Consider the following 17809-nt stretch of genomic DNA (forward strand, 5'->3'; position numbering starts at 1 on the left):
CTGTCTTTTTTCCACTGGATGGTTTTAGCTCCCTTCTCAAAGATTAAGTGACCATAGCTGTGTGGGTTCATTTCTGGGTTTTCAATTCTGTTCCACTGATCTATGTGTCTGTCGCTGTATCAGTACCATCAGTACCAGCTAAACTGATTTCTAGAGTAGTTGTACCAGCTTGCAATCCTGCCAGCAATAGAGGAAAGAGGGCTAATATCCAATATATACAAAGAACTCAATAAGTTAGACTCCAGAAAAACCAAATAACCTTATTAAAAAATGGGGTACAGAACTAAACAAAGAATTCTTGCTTGAGAATGTTCAACATCCTTAGTCATCCTTATTCAAATGCAAATCAAAACTACCCTGAGATCCCACCTCATACCAGTCAGAATGTCTATGATGCTACTTTGAATATGCATTGTGATAGTTACTGGTTTTCTTTGTACTTATTGAGTTTTTAAATTTTCATGCAATATATTTTTATCATTCTTTTCCTTCTCCACTCCCTGTCAATTGTTCTCAACTCCCACCCAACTTACTGTTATTTTTCTCTTAACAATAAAAATCTAAACAAATTTAAAAACCCAAAAGACAAAAAATATTAAATAAAACAACAGAAAACAAAAGCATAGAAAAACCACGGAGTCCTGAATATGAGCAGCAGAGTGGAAGATGGCGCAGCAAGCAGTCCTTGACTGGACTGAGGTTTTGTCTTCCCATTATTTTATCTCATATGTATTGTAGTATCTTATTTTCTTAAATGTTATTCACATATTAACTACTTAGCCCACTCGTACCCAGTTATTAGTTGCTAATCATGTGTTTGCAGGCCAGTTTTGTTCCTGCTTATAAGCTCCATGGGACACATACCACTTTTTTCACTTTACCTTTATAACACCTCCCACAACAATCTGGCCCCTGGGTAGTGCCTAGCAATACAGTCTTTGAGCAATTAATTTCTCTAGGATGCCAAACTGTAACAGCTACAGAGGGAAGTCATGTAAAAAATTTGAACATGATAATAATGTAGCTTTCTTTTTTATGAGATTGTTACTTGCTGCACGGGGTAGATGGTTGCTAAAATAAAGGTAAAATTTGAGGAAAGTAATTACAATAGAAGTAAGTAAGACTAGGCTAGGAGGAAGTAGGAGTAGGGCACTGGTCATTGTCATAGTAGACATAGGATCTGTGGCTATAAAAAGCCATGATCATAGGACATAGTGATACTTTTTATTTAGGGAGAGAAGAAGTAGTTGATTTCTGGGTTCCGAGTTTCAGCATCGGGTGAATGTTTGATCTGTTTCTGAAATAGAAAATACTAACAAGAATGAGGTTTGAAGAAGGAACTCAAGAATTCCAGTTTTGGACCCATTAGAACTTTTTGTTTTTATATTTTGAAACCTGCAAAAAAGGATGTCAAGTATGCAACTGGATAAATGCATGAACATCTTTTTTTTTTTTTTTTAAAGATGTTTTCTTTATTTACATTTCAAATGATATCCCTTTTCCTAGTTTCCTCTCTGAAAACCCCCTATACCCTCCCCCCTCCCCCTGCTCCCCAACTTTTTGGCCATGGCATTCCTCTATACTGTGGCATAGAATCTTCACAAGACCAAGGACCTCTCCTCCCATTGATGGCTGACTAGGCCATCCTCTGCTATATATTCAGCTAGAGACACGAACTCTGGGGGTACTGGTTAGTTCATATTGTTGTTCCTCCTATAGGTTTTCAGACCCCTTGGGTACTTTCTTATAAGGACACATGCTCATGTTATGTTCATAACAGCCTTATTTATAATAGCCAGGAGCTAGGAAGAGCCCAGATGTCCCTCAACAGAGGAATAGATACAGAAAATTTGGTACATTTACACAATGGAGTACTACTCAGCTATTAAAAACAATAAATTTATGAAATTCTTAGGCAAATGAATGGATCTGGATGATATCATCCTGAGTGAGGTAACCCACAAAAGAACACACATTATATCCACTCACTTTTAAGTAGATATGAACCCAGAAACTTAGAATACTCAAGATACAATTTGCAAAATTCATGAAACTCAAGAAGAAGGAAGACCAAAGTGTGGATACTTCTTTCCCTACAACATAAAGCTTTTTAATACTCTTAGAATTGTTGATCAGTGAATACAGTTTTGTCTAAGTCACTCTTGAAGACGGTGTCACTATGTTTGTTGTTATGTTTTCTAGAGGCTAAGTGATAGAACTTACTAATTATGTTGTCATTCCTGGCTTGACTAAGAGTGTGAGTGTCTGCCAGTGATCTGTAATTCTGTTCTGGTTTAGTGAGTGGTCAATAGTAATTAGTAAGACATAGTATAATTGATTTAATTAACTTTCGTATCTCACATTCTAAGAATTTTTATATTTAAGGTAGAGATGGAGAATGTTAAAATTTTGTTAATGTTGCTAATAAAAGGATCTTTGATTATCCAATGCTTAATGTGAGTGAGTGCATGATGTAATGTGAATGTATGGAAACATCACAGTAAATGCCATCAATTTGTAAAATTAATAATGTATCACTAGTTAAAATAATAAAAGAATTCTTATGATACTAAAACAGACAGCTTACCTAAGCAAAAACTTGAGGAATAAACATATAGAAGCCACTTAATATTGGGACTTTCAGGCTAGACTGTGGGGAGTTTTCTGTAACAATTCAGTTGATCTTGAGAGATAGGCTTGATAGCATTTCAAAACAGTCTGTTGGAAACTTTTGGTAGTGAGAGTGTAAGTTTCACAGCTCATGTTCTGTGAAGCTTATGAGTCATGGCATTTTGCTGATAAGCATGTCCAACTGGCTCTCAGGGTTCCATCTCAAAGCCTTGGATTTCCCCTTTCTGTTTATAAGTAAACAGGCTGCACTGTGATGATAAATAGCCATTAAATGTCAAAAGGGGAATGCAAGTTTAGAGATGTAAAATAAGCACCATGCATGTAGCAAAAGTAGGAATTTATTTGGTTCATAGACCATAACGATGATAATGATGGAGAAGGGAACAGAGGACTATTTGGGGGTAGGTATATATTAATATTACTGGGAGGAGAATGAAACTTTTTTGAAAAGAGCCTCATTGTGTATAATCGTAGAAAATTATTAACTGAATATAGAAGGTTACAGTGAAGGCAGTGATAAGATCTTCAAGTGTGATGGCAGTGATTGAGGAGGCCAGTGTTGGGGAAATTTTAGCGTGTGTAGAATCCAAATCTGATACACAGGACCCGGGGAGAGCAGGTGCTTCAGCCTTTCCAGACAGGTCACAGAAAAGCTCATCACTTCTGCCGGTCCCATGGATCCTGGCCATGCTGCATTATTTCTACTTCAGTTCTACTTTCCTGAACTAAATAGAATTCATCTGTGTCTATATAATCATGTATAAATGCAGGGAGACCATGTCTGTACTAGACACTGTAGCTTCTATAAAACTGAACAGAAATGTGAATATGATCTCTAAATACTGAAGGTAATAGGTGTGCACATAAATAATTTATGAGAAAGTTTAGCAGTGATGTGGAGAACAGGAAAATGTGGGTTCAATGTAAACTGAGCCTCATTTTATTTAATCTACCACATTACATTTATTTTATAAATGGAGTTCTAGCTTTAGATCCAGATAGAGCAATCTCTGCTATTTTATAAATCTGCTTTCTTACTCTAAGCTTCAAATTTATTACTCATGTAATAAAGATAGTGTATTACTCCAAAAAGCTGCTGTGAATTTTTAAAAATATTTTTAATTTGGATCAACAAATTTAGAAGGCACTTAAGTAGTATTTGTATTTTAGTTTATATCTTTTTAGGTAACACTGAATCATACTCCATAAATGAATACATACAACTTTTTTTTACAAATGTAGATAGTCTATTATTTTGAAATATGTTTTAATAATTAATAAGCCACAAGACCAGTTTTGTGAAAAGAAACAATTATGTTATCATTTTAATGGTTGTTTAAGTTTCTGTAATATTGATATTAATATTTTACTTCTCCAGCACTAGGCATTTGTTTTTTTTTCATTTTGGAAAATTAAATACAAGTTCATTAATAGATGATTGAATGACTTAACCAAATTTAGATGAATAGAACTTTGTAGGCCAAAGGTTTTATGTGCATTGCTAAGAATTTTTAAAAATATGAAAAATAAGTGGAACTGTTTCTGCATTTATGAAAATCAAATAGAAATTTAAATAGGAAATTAATGTTCATATATTTTCCCAGTTTCTCTCTAGAAAATATTATTTTTGCTCTAGCAGCAGTGTGTCAGGCTGGAGAGTCCTTGAGCCTTTGCCTGCTGCAGAGCCATCATTTCTTAGATCTTTGCCTGTTTGTTATCTGTAATTGGCATTCATTTTGATTTTCGCAGGCATTGTCCATGCACTGTATTATTTCTTTACATATATTAGTATTCTCTTGTGATTTTTCTCTTTTGTGGATATTGGTAGAAATATTATAAACTAACTGTAAGTGGTCAGGCCCAGCACCTGCAACACGTAAGACTGTTCATTAGGTTTATTGTTCTTTTTTACTTAAATCTCTATCAAAGCCTTGTACCCAGTCTTAGTTCCAATTACAGAGTAGAAGTATACTGCAAAATTATTTTATTATTGAGGTTATTGCTTTTCAAGATTGACAGTAATAAACTTTACCTTCATTAAAATTCAGGTAACCTGAATTCAGATTGTCCTATTTCTATCTGAAATGAATATTCTATGACCTATTTAATCTCTGTAAGCTTCATTTATTTATGTATATATAGAATTATTAACTATAAAATAGGCCATTAAAGTTGAAATTAGCTAATTAATGGAATGTACTTATGCACTTGACAAATATATTTTGTTTTCTCAGAAGCTGCATCTCTAAAACCAGCAGCTCACTTAGGCAAGTAGTATGACTACAGCCCAGCAGTGCAAAGACCTGAAACAGAACAATACCAAACAAAAACCAGCAGTTAGGGCTAGGGAGTCGCTTCACCTGTAAAGTGGTTGCTGGCTATGCAAGCTAAAGGACTGGAGTTTGCATCCTCACCTTTCAGGAGGCCATGGCTCTCACCAGTGCTCTGAGGGTGGAGAGTAAGTCCTCCAGGCAGATTAGTAAAACAGACCAGCTATATGGGTAGGGTGACCCAGTAAAGAAGACACATAGCAATTGAGAAAGATGTACATTGTCACTCTCAGGTCTCCACATGCGCATGCATACACACATACAAGCTTACACTCACACTGTACATACAAACACATGTAAAAAAAGGAAAGAAGTGATAAATAATTTGACTTGAGCAAGACTGTTGAATACTAAACTGAAGAGTTCAGTTTGAGTTTCTGTTCTCTGCTAAAGTTTACCAGTTTGCTTAAAAACAGAAGAAAACAGCATCAAAAGACTTTGATAATTGAAGATTTTTTTAAATATGCAAGTATTACATTTCCTTGCAATTTTAGCAGCTGAAGAGAACTGTTTACATAACTATTTGGTGATTCTTGTCCCAAGTCATACATTTTGGCAGATAATGCTTTTATGATATTGTTGAGACACAATTCTATGATAGTAAACTTTTTGAAAGTAGCAATTGGATCTAAATGACAGTTATAAATATAACAAGGGGATATAAATTGTTTATGGTTAAGTACTATGATATTGATTTTTTAATTACTTATACCTGGTCCTCCAAGTAAATTAAAATGATATAAAATTAATAAATTGTGAATACTATGATTAATTATTTTTACATATCAATTTTATTTTTTGAATCAGGATCACCTCAAACAAGAAGAAATAAACAAGCATAGTGTTTATATGTTAAAAGAATAGGATAGAAACTTTAAAATGTTATTTAAAATATATTTTGATACTTAAAACTGTTTACATAATTAAGTATGATGATCTCATTTGGGTAAGGAAAATAATTGTATTTATGTGTTATATAAAAATGTCTTGAAAAGCTATAACATATTGAAGCTATTATCACTGGCTGGTGATACTCAGGTACCTTTTATTTTATTCTTAGTTAGAACCAGATGTGCTTTTGATTTTCTCTCCAGTGAGCACTTATTATTTGCAGGGTCACTTCTAGCCCATATGGCACCTTTGTACATTTTAGGATAGTCTTGTTTTTGCAGTCCCACAGCAGGGGACACTTACTGGATAAGAAAAGTCGCTTTTAACTTCTACATTTTTTTAGGCTTTTTAAAAATGCTTTTTGTAATGGATAATACATAGGAAACATGCATCTTGGACTTGAAATTTTCCATAATAACTTTAATTTGAGTTAAAGAGTTGACTGTTTTCTGTGGGGAGATGACTCTCGTTCACCTCTGCTCATGGTAAACCACTGAGCTCCTGTGCCTGTTCCCTCTTCCTGCTTATGTGGTCTACCCAAAGAGAGTCGGTCCTTCAGGCTCCAGCCAATGTTAGCCTTCTCCTGGGAACTTTTCCCTAACATTCTAACGCATGTGACAGTTTCTTCTTTTTTGAACCTTTCTTCTTTTTTTATTGGATATTTTCTTTATTTACATTTCAAATGTTATCCCCTTTCCTGGTTTCCCCTCCCCAAAGCCCCTATCCCCATTCCTCTTCCTCCTGCTTCTGTGAGGGTGCTCCTGACCTACCCTACCCACTCCCACCTCCCCGCCCTGGCATTCCTAACACTAAGGCATCAAGCCTTCACAGGACCAAGGGCCTCTCCTCCCATTGATGCCCAACAAGGCTATCCTCTACTACATATTCGGCTGGAGCCATGGGTCCCTCCATGTGTACTCTTTGGTTGGTGGGTTAGTCCCTTGGGAGCTCTGGGGGATCTGGTTGGTTGATATTGTTGTTCTTCCTATGGGGTTGCAAACCCCTTCAGCTCCTTAGGTCCTTCCTCTCACTGCTACATTGGGGATTCTGTGCTCAGTCCCATGGTTGGCTGTGAGCATCTGCCTCTTTATTTGTCAGGCTCTGGCAGAGCCTCTCAGGAGACAGCTATGCCAGGCTCCTATCAGCATGCACTTCTTGGCATCAGCAATAGTGTCTAGGTTTGATGACTGCATATAGGTGCCCCAGGTGGGGCAGTCTCTGGATGGCCTTTCCTTCAGTCTCTGCTTTACACTTTGTCTCAGTATTTCTTCCTGTGAGTATTTTGTTCCCCCTTCTAAGAAGGACTGAAGCATCTACACTTTAGTCTTCCTTTCTTAAATTAGGTCAAGGACATAGTCTGAGAATGGTAATGTGATGATGAGTGGGCTGCCATCTTGACTACTAATTCCAGATGTCTGGCCATGACTCCTTTGAACAAAATGCTGAGAAAGAGCTTGAATCTTACATTGCCTCAGGGTAAAGAGGGTTGATATGATGACGAGCGTTTTTCTTGTATGTACAAAATAGAAGATCAGGCAGCTTACGTACCATATATGTTCCTACCTCGATTGGACATTAAGGTTTCTTTCTTTTCTTTCTTTTTTTTTTTTTTACATATTACCTTTGGTTTGACTGCAGTTTTAAGTATCTAAGATATAGATATCATGTCTTAATATTTCTGATCTTTTTATGTTGTAATTATTATAACTCTTTAGGGAATGAGGGTGCATAATAAGCAACCCTTCTGTGCTGCTTATCCCTTCCCCCTCCCCCTAGCGTTCTGTTACAACTCCTTTGAAGAGCTTTTAGATTTGTCCTTTTAGAACTAATCTCCTAAAGACAAATTCCCTTAGTTTTCCATTGAGCATGTAGTTTAGAATGTGATTTAAGAAATATTGGGGTCTTTTTCCTTTTTCCATGGATTATTGTGGACTTTAGAACCTGTTTACCTGGCTGACTGGTACTAACTTAATGATCCATATGAGCTTAAATACTCAGTTTTCCACTGGAGTAAACTCATTGTGTATTATTACAACATGGGTGTTTATCACATTAAATCTCAATTTGTCTTGACAACTGTGAATATTCACAATGTGTGTGTGTGTGTGTGTGTGTATGTATCAATTATTTTTCAAATAAGGCATTTAGATTTTTATTGGTATTTTTATAAGCTTTTGTAAATTTTACTTTTATACTTTTATCATGTATAAAAAAAAACAAAATAACACCTTCCCCTACCGATGTAGCTTTGACTTATGAAACAGATAACACAAAATTGACTCTGATCCTTGTTTTCCTATATATAGAAAAGTTTGCCTTGACTCTTTAAAGTTGAATAGTATAATTACTTCCTGACATAAGTATAATGTAAATTTTTTATTACTTTTTTTACAGTTACAAATGAATGAGCATCTTGTGTAGAATGTTACTGATTATAAAGATATTTAATGTTTTATTAAGAGCATGTCGTAAAATGATATGTTAATGTTGCTATTGTATGTACTGTTTCTTATAGTATTTTATAATGAAATGCTGCAATTTTAGCTTGTTCTTTGAGAAGGTTTCATTTATACTTAATTCTTTCAGTTTCCACGTATCAAAGCTTAATTATTTTGAGACCTTTTAATTAAATTTCTTTCAAAATGTTACTTTCATAGTATATAAGTAACAAATTTTGGATTAAATAATAGGGCATAATTAGAAAATATTTACTTCAGAAGCAATTAATTATTTTTCTAAGCTAATAAATAATGTGGATGAGGACAAACATTCACTCTTTTGATGACAAAGAGACTGACATCAAAAGTAAGACTTTAAACTATGAAACCATTGTTGTTGTATTTCAGTCTCATTCTTGTAGACAATTACATAGTTTAATGGTCACTTATTGGTTGTTATTTTACGCTATTGAGTATGAGAGAGAGAGAGAGAGAGAGAGAGAGAGAGAGAGAGAGAGAGAGAGAGAGAGAAAGGATATTGATCCTTTCCTTGTAAGAGTAGAAATCAAAACAACAACAACAATCATCAAGTTTTTGTTTAGTTGTTTCTTAAGAGAACACAGGCTTTATCTAGCGTTTCTGGTTGAACAACATGTTTCTATTAGGAAAATTATGAAGTTTCTTTGCATCAAAATTAAAATAACACAGTTACTATTATAATTGTTTTCTCCTTGTTTGTCATGCCTTTCTCTGATTAAGACAATGGGGTGTGTGTGGTTCACTCAGGACACCGTCAGCCTTTCCTGCTTAGTTTCACCATGTCTATCCCATAATGTTAGCTCCTGCATTTCCTGCTTTAGAGCCCTGTTCTACCCACATCACTATCTGTGCTGCCTCAACTACAAATTGGATGAACAACTCATGACACTTTTTCAATATTATTACATTAAACCAAGTGGATTTTGATTGATAACCTAATATTCAACTAATGCAGAACATCAATCATGGCAAGTATATTAATTATTTAATATTGCAGTCTAATTCAGAAATCGATGTGCTGCATGAGGGGAAGGGAAACTCATGGTTCCCAGAAGATTTAAGACAGGGAATGATTAAAAAAAAAAAAAAAAAAAAAGACCTGCTGTACTCCTGTGTGTTAGTTCGATACAAATCTTTATTCATTTGCCAATAATCTCTTCCCATTTTCCACTTCAGGACCATTTTATCAGTTTTGAGACCTATAATTGAATTAAGTCTGCTTTCAGCACAGGGCAAAAGGAGTTGCACAAATATTGATGAAGTCATGACAGGGACAACCCAGGAGACAGACCACTAAGAGGACAGGTTTTATACCATTGGTGGCAGGATCCCTTTATTAGTGCTTGGAGTTTGTGTATCTACTTATTTATTTATTTATTTATTTAATCATTAAGACTTTTGTAATGGCTTTTGAGGTTTCTGTACTAAATGCCTCTTGCCACAAAATATTTCTATAGCACCTTATAGTTTAGAAAGGACTTTTGAAAACATCATATTGCCTAGTCTTTAAAAACAACTGATGTATCTTAATTATCTCTTTTTTGTTGTAAGTTTTGCTTAATCACACTGTGTAGCTTCAGCAGAGGTGCATAAAATCACTAAGTTTGTGTGGATTTATTTTAGAGATTGAATTCAAATTTAGGTATTCTGCTTCTAGAACCAAGATAAAATATTTATATATGCTTATGTGCATTACCTGTGCTTTTTGTGGGGAGAGTTTTATGTATAAAATTTGGATGAGACTGGGAATGTAAGCATATTTAGTCATTAAATTTTTCATTTCTGATTTGTGTTGTTTTTTAAATACTTTTTTGAAACTTTTCTGAATCATTTTGTATCTTTCACTCATGTTAATAACACATTGTAGAAATTTCTTTTTCCTTAATGTTATTGGAGAATTGTCATCATTCCTGGCAGATTAGTCCAGGGTAATTTGAAAGTGTAAGTGGTGAGACTTTACTGCTTTAGTCTACCTTCAAACATTTTCCATCTTCTTTAAAAACATTAATAAAAAAGAAAACAACAAAGTAAAACAACTCACTCCATACGCACCCAGAAATTTTCCCACCCTCATTTTTTTTTCACATTACTTTCTATCCCAGGTAACCCTCCCAGGTGGCAATCCTGTACCCTTTGTGTGACTTGGTGATAGGGTGTATACTGGATAGTTTTATGTCAACTTGACACAAGCTAGAATCATTTGAGAAGAGAGAACCCTAAATATGAAAATGCCCCAATCAAATTGTCTTGAGACAGTCCTTTGGTAATTGATGTGGCATGGCCAAGCTGATTGTGGGTGGTGCCATCCCAGGGTTGGTGGTCCTTTGCTATATAAGAAAGCAGGCTTAGAAGACTTGAGGGCTTCTGATCTGCACAAATTTACCTTGGGCGCAAACTCTGTAGTCAGTCTCACAATACTCAGAGGAAGCTCAAATCCCAGGTGCTTTAACACAGCCAAGATCACAGGAACCGAGGATCCCAGGAGCTTGGTCACACAAGGATCTCAGGGTCTCAGAGGCAGCTTGACTCCCAGGAACTCTGACACACCCAGGATCTCAGGATCCCAGAATCACAGGATCCCAGAATCACAGGATCACAGAGAAAGGTGGACTATGAATTAGTTACGACACAACCAGGATTACTAGAAAGACAGACTCCAGTCAGATAGTGAAGGCAGGTAGCACTAGAGATATTCAGATGTCGGGAAGGTAAGCAAAAGAATATATGCAACAGAGACCAAGGTTACTTGGCATCATCGGAACCCAATTCTTCTACCATAACAAGTCCTGGATTCACCATCACACAGAATAAGCAAGACTCAGATACAAAATCACATTTCTCATGATGATGATAGAGGACTTAAAGAAGGACATAAATAACTCCCTTTAAGAAATACAGGAGAACACCGGTAAGCAGGTAGAAGCCCTTAAAGAGGAATTACAAAAGTCCCTTATAGAATTAAAGGAAAACAAAACAAAACAAAACAAAGGCAAAGGAAATGAACAAAACCATCCAAGATCTGAAATAGAAATAGAAACAATAAAGAAATCAAAAAGGGAGACAATCCTGGAATTAGAAAATCTAGGAAAGAGATCAAGAGTCATAGATGCAAATATCACCAAGAGAATACAAGAGCTAGAAGAGAGAATCTCGGGGCAGAAGATACCATAGAAAACATTGACACAACAGTCGGAGAAAATGCAAAATTCAGAAAGCTCCTAACCCAAAACATCCAGGAAATCCAGGACATAATAAGAAGATTAAACATAAGGATAATAGATATTGAAGAGCGCGAAGATTCCCAACTTAGAGGGCCAGTAAATATCTTTAACAAAAATATAGAAGAAAACTTCCCTAACCTAAAGGAAGAGATGCCCATGAACTTCCAAGAAGACTACAGAACTCCAAATAGCCTGGAACAGAAAACAAATTCCTCCAGTCATATGATTATCAAAACACCAAATGCATTAAACAAAGAAAGAATATTAAAAGCAATAAGGAAAGAAAGTTCAAGTAACAGATAAAGGCAGACCTATCAGAATTATACCAGACTTCTTACCAGAGCTATGAAAGCTAGAAGATCCTGGGCAGATCTCATATAGAGACCCTAAGAGAACATAAACATAAATGCCAGCCCAGGCTACTATACCCAGCAAATCTCTGAATTACTCTAGATGGAGAAACCAAGATAATCCATGACAAAACCAAATTCACACAATATCTTTCCTCAAATCTAGCCCTACAAAGGATAGTAGATGGGAAACACCAAAACAAGGAGGGAAACTGCAGCCTAGAAAAAGCAATAAAGTTTTCTTCCTCAGAATAAAAGGTTGGGAAACAATTTTCCAAGCAAATGGTCTGAAGACACAAGCTGAAGTAGCCATTCTAATATCGAATAAAATTGACTTTCAACCAAAAGTTATCCAAAAGGATAAGGAAGGACACTTCATACTGGTCAAAGGAAAAATCTACCAAGATGAACTCTCAATTCTGAACATCTATACTCCAAATGCAAGGGCACCCACATTTATGAAAGAAGCTTTACTAAAGTTCAAAGCACACATCACACTCCACACAATAATAGTGGGAGACTTCAGCACCCCACTCTCAGCAATGGACAAGTCTTGAAACAGAAACTAAAGAGAGAAACAGAAACTAACAGAAGCTATGAGCCAAATGGATTTAGTAGATATTTATAGAACATTTCATCCTAAAGCAAAAGAATATACCTTCTTCTTGGTACCCCATGGTACCTTCTCCAAAACTGATCATATACTTGGTCACAAAACAGGCCTCAACAGATACAAGAAGATAGAAATAATCTCTTGCTCCCTATCAGATCACCACGGTCTAAGGCTAATCATAAGTTTCAACAAAAACAAGGGAAGACACACATACACACAGAGGCTGAACTACGCTCTACTCAATGATAACTTGGTCAATAAAGAAATTAAAGACTTTTTGCAATTTAATGAAAATTAAGACACATCATACCAAAACCTATGAGACACAATGAAAGCACTAGTAAGAGGAAAAATCATAGCTCTAAGTTCCTCCAAAAAGAAACTGGAGAGAGCTTACACTAGCAGTTTGACAGCACACCTGAAAGCTCTAGAACAAAAACACGCATATACACCCAAGAGGAGTAGACAGCAGGAAATAATCAAATTCAGAGCAGAAATCAACCAAATAGAAACAAAAAGAACTACACAAAGAATCAACAAAACCAGGAACTGATTCTTAGAAAATTAACAAGATAGATAAACGCTTAGCTAGAGTAACCAGAGGGCACAGAGACAGTATCCAAATTAACAAAATCAGAAATGAAAAGGAAGACATAACAACAGAAACCANGGAAATCCAAAAAAATCATCAGATCCTACTACAAAAATTTATACTCAACTAAATTGCAAAATCTGGATGAAATGGACAATTTTCTAGACACATACAGGTGCCAAAGTTAAAATATGATCAGATATTCCATCTAAACAGTCCCATAACCCTTAAAGAAATAGAAGCAGTCATTAATAGTCTCTCAACCAAAAAAAAAAAAAAAAAAAAAAAAAAAAAGCATGGCACCAGATGGGTTTAGTGGAGAATTCTATCAGACCTTTAAAGAAGACCTAATGCCAGTACTCTTCAAAATATTCCACAAACTAGAAACAGAAGGAACACTACCCAATTCGTTCTATGAAGCCACAAGTACGCTAATACCTAAACCACACAAAGATTCAACAAAGAAAGAGAACTGCAGACCAATCTCCCTTATTAATATTGATGCAAAAATACTCAATAAAATTCTTGCCAACTGTATCCCAGAACACATCAAAACTGTCCAGGCCCGCAGGACAGTCAAACAGGGTCTGAGGAACCACCTGTGGAGAGAATGAAGGGTGAGAAAAACAAGGAAGGATAGCAAGTCTGATTGATCAAGCTGTCAAGTTTTTATTATTCCCAGGCAGGTTTTATGCCCACAGAAGCAGGTTATGGGGAGGGGGATGACGCAGAATCGCTTTGTTTCTTGGAGAACCCACCTGTTCCCAAAAGCAGGATATTGGCTAGGTAAAACGTTCAGTGGGAAAAACAGAACAGAATGGGTTGCTAGGTACCTGTCCACAAGACCTATAGCTATTTGTTCTTAACTGGGGTAGTACATTCCCGTAGAGGCCTCAACTTTTTCCCACAGAAATCTCAACTAAGCTAGTACTTTTCCACTAAGGCCAAGACTTTGTAAGTAAGCACTTATGGCTGACAAGACAGTTAACATTCAAACAGGGTCGCTCCCAACATAAAACGATCATTCACTACAATCAAGTAGGCTTCATCCCAGGGATGCAGGGATGTTTCAGTTTATCTAGATCCATCAAAGTAATCCATTACATAAACAAACTCAAAGAATAAAACCACATAATTATTTTATTAGATGCTGAAAAAGCATTTAACAAAATTCATTACCCCTTCATGTTAAAAGTATTGGAAAGATCAGAAATTCAAGGCCCATACTTAAACATAGTAAAAGTAATATACCAAAACCAGTAGCCAACATAAAACTAAATGGAGAGAAATTTGAAGCAATCCCACTAAAATCATGGACTAGACAAGGCTGCCCATTCTCTCACGATCTATTTAATATAGTACTCATAGTTCTGGCTAGAGCCATTAGACAACAGAAGGAGATCAAAGGGATACAAATTGTAAAGGAATAAGTCAAAATATCACTATTTGAAGATGATATGATCGTATACTTAAGTGAACCCAAAAATTCCACCAGAGAACTCCTCAAGCTGAAAAACAACTTCAGCAAAGTGGCTCGATATAAAATTAACTCAAACAAATCAGTAACTTTCCTCTACTAAAAGGATAAACAGGCTGAGAAAAAAAATTAGAGAAACTATACTCTTCACAGTAGTCACAAATAATATAAAATACCTTGGCGTGACTCTAACCAAGCAAGTGAAAGATCTCTAATCAAGCAAGTGAAAGATCTGTATGCAAAAACTTCGAGTCTCTGAAGAAAGAAATGGAAGAAAATCTCTGAAGATGGAAAGATCTCCCATACTCATGGATTGGCAGGATTAATATAGTAAAAATGGCCATCCTGCCGAAAGCCATCTATAGATTCAATGTAATTCCCATTGATAAATGCCCTAGTGTATAGGAACTGAGGGCAGGGAGGTAGGAGTGGGTGGATGGGTGGAGGAACACTCTCATAGAAACGGGGAGGGAGGATGGTATAGTGCTTTTCGGGTTGGGGGGGGACATGGAAAGGGATAACATTTGAAATGTAAATCAAGAAAATATCCAATAAAAAAAGAAGAAACTTGAAGAACAAGCCAGTAGCAGCACCCTTCCATGGCTTCTGGTTTTGTCCTTGGCTACAAGTTTTCGCCTCCAGCTCCTGCTTTGACTTCCCTAGATGATGGACTGTAAACTGTCAGAGGGAATAAACCCTTTCCTCCCCAAGTTGCTTTTGATCAGGCGTTATATTCACAGTAGAAAAGTGACTAAGCTTAGGTGGCACTGGGCGAGGCTGTTCAGAGACCTATCCTGAAGCCGTCAGATTTTGATGCTTGGTCATGTGCTCTGGTTCACACATTGTAAAGTACGTGCTGGAATATCAATTATTTTTTATTAATTTAATTTATTTTGTCAAAGAATTTTCTTTATGGTGCTTCACTTGGAGAGCTAAATGAAGTTTGAGACTTGTAATAAATTCTGTCCTACATGTCCAAGGAGTTACAGAAACATTTTGGAATAACTCTTTATATTGTGGGTAAAAGAGAAGTTTTCTTCCATTGAAACATAGTTTAGTAGTCCTAAAAGTTTGATTTTTTATTTGTTATCAAAATAACAATTGTGGAGAATAAGAGAAAGGAGCACTTGGGGTGCATATGTGGGATCAAGTAGCAATGGGAGTGAAAACTCGATTAATAGTCTGTCCATTTTGGCCATTACTATCGTTTCCATGTGATATAGTTTTGGCAAGATAGATGTGTTAAGAAAACATACATTAGAAAGTCTTCACTTTCTTATAGAAGCTACATTGACATTGGATAAGTCAGGAGCCATTGAGACCCATTTAGATGCCAACAGAGTGATTTCTGTGAGAAAAGAGGATGCTCTCAAATAGGTACCACCTTTGATAGTGACCAAAAAAAAATGTGCTTAGATGATAATCACTAAGGATAGAGGGTAGCCAAGACTCTGGGAGATTGTATTTGTTTACAGTGCATAGTGATTTAAGGGCTCCCCCATAATAACTACTTTTCTTTTTGATGTGCCATTTAAAATGTATGCTTAAAAAAACACCATAGCCAGGTGCATTAAAACCTGCCTTTAATCCCAACAATAAGGTGACAATGGCATGTGGGTCTCTGAGTTTGAGGCCACCCTCATCTACATAGTAAGTTACAGAAAAGAACTTATCTCTGTCTCACTATATTTCCAGATCTAATTGACTTTAATCCCGTAGGCTGTGCTCCCTACAGAGGAGCTCAAAGCTTCTACACTGTACTGTGCCCCAAAGGTAAGTTAGTACTTCTGCTACCTGGCACTCACCTTTATTCTCTTCTGTTTCTTTATCACCCTTAGCAAAACTATTCATTCAAATAGAAATGTAAAGGTTAGTGAAACTCATTCTCTAATCTCTAATAAGTGGCAGGAATAAATTACCGCAAAATGTGAGATGAGAATCGGTGTATAATTAGTTCTAATTTTATTATTATAAATATGATATTTTTAATTGAATCCAAATCCAAATCTTTATTTTCACAAGGAAATTCCATGATTATTTGTGTCACTCAGAATTTAAATTGCCTATAATTCCAATTCTAGTGGAACAACGCCCTGTTCTGTGTACTATTTAGGCACCTGCATTCACATGTGTACATACACACGGACAGACAGAAAGACAGACAGACAGACACACACACACACACACAATCTACCTTTAATTTAGTTTTAATTATGAGTATATATGTGGGGCATTTTCAGGTCCTCATGGCTGCCAGAAAAGACATACGTTCCCTGAGGTTAGAGTTACAGGTAGTTACTGAGAGCCAGTTGGTATGGATGTTGGAAACCAAACTCTGATACTTTTCAAGTTCAGCAGCCATCTATTCAACCCAAAATCAATCTTTTTAAAATTGGTAAGACCTGTAATCGTCCTGGAGATAAAATACTGCTTGATCAGAGAAGGGAAGTAAAAGTCCATTTGACAGTGATACACTGATGCACTGAAGTCTTCCAGATAGTCAGTCCACTGGGGACTAGAAAGATGGCTCAGCAGGTAGGAGCACTTACTGGGGATTGTGGAGGAGCCAAGTGGCTTCCAACTGCCTTTATGTTTTCCAAGGATTCTGACAGCCTCTTCTGGTCTCCATGGGGACTACATGCTTGTGGTGTACATATAGTCATGCTGTCACCCACATATATACACAAAACTTTCAAAATATAAACCTCTACCATGCATTTAAGACATATGGCCAGAGGACCCTAATTTGGAATTGAACTGAATGCCCTGTGCACTCGCTTTCATAGTACCAGAAGTTACCAGGCATGCTTCTAAAGAGTGAGACCACCAGCAGCTCTGAGTGTCAGAGAGTTTGCTGTGGAACTGTGGCTTGTAGTAATGTCAGAAGCTATGCCCAGAGGTTCACAATCAAGACTGCCTAAACATGAGCTTAACAAAGACAGCAAAGACATACCAAAGAGGATGGGAAGGACCATGAGCTTTTCACCTTACACAAACAACTACAGGCAACCAAGCCAAATGGTCTGTTCTAAAATCAGACAGACATAACAGACAGACAGACAGAGACAGAACAGCTTATATTTTGAAATATAAATGAGTACACATCCAAATATAAGAATGTAAAGTAATGGGCTGGTGAGATGGCTCAGTGGGTAAGAGCACCCGACTGCTCTTCCGAAGGTCCGGAGTTCAAATCCCAGCAACCACATGGTGGCTCATAACCATCT

At 36.4% G+C, this 17809-nt stretch overlaps 1 protein-coding gene across 1 annotated transcript in view; it reads left to right on the forward strand.

The window, feature by feature from the left end:
* Rsrc1 (arginine and serine rich coiled-coil 1) overlaps positions 1–17809 on the forward strand; it is a 300961-nt gene that overhangs the window by 175009 nt on the left and 108143 nt on the right. The window contains exon 5 of the mRNA XM_029538027.1: positions 16302–16355. Coding sequence (XP_029393887.1) covers positions 16302–16355 — 54 coding nt within the window. The remainder of the gene's footprint in view (positions 1–16301; positions 16356–17809) is intronic.

This window comes from Mus pahari, chromosome 4, assembly GCF_900095145.1.
Source record: "Mus pahari chromosome 4, PAHARI_EIJ_v1.1, whole genome shotgun sequence".
Lineage (NCBI taxonomy): Eukaryota > Metazoa > Chordata > Mammalia > Rodentia > Muridae > Mus > Mus pahari.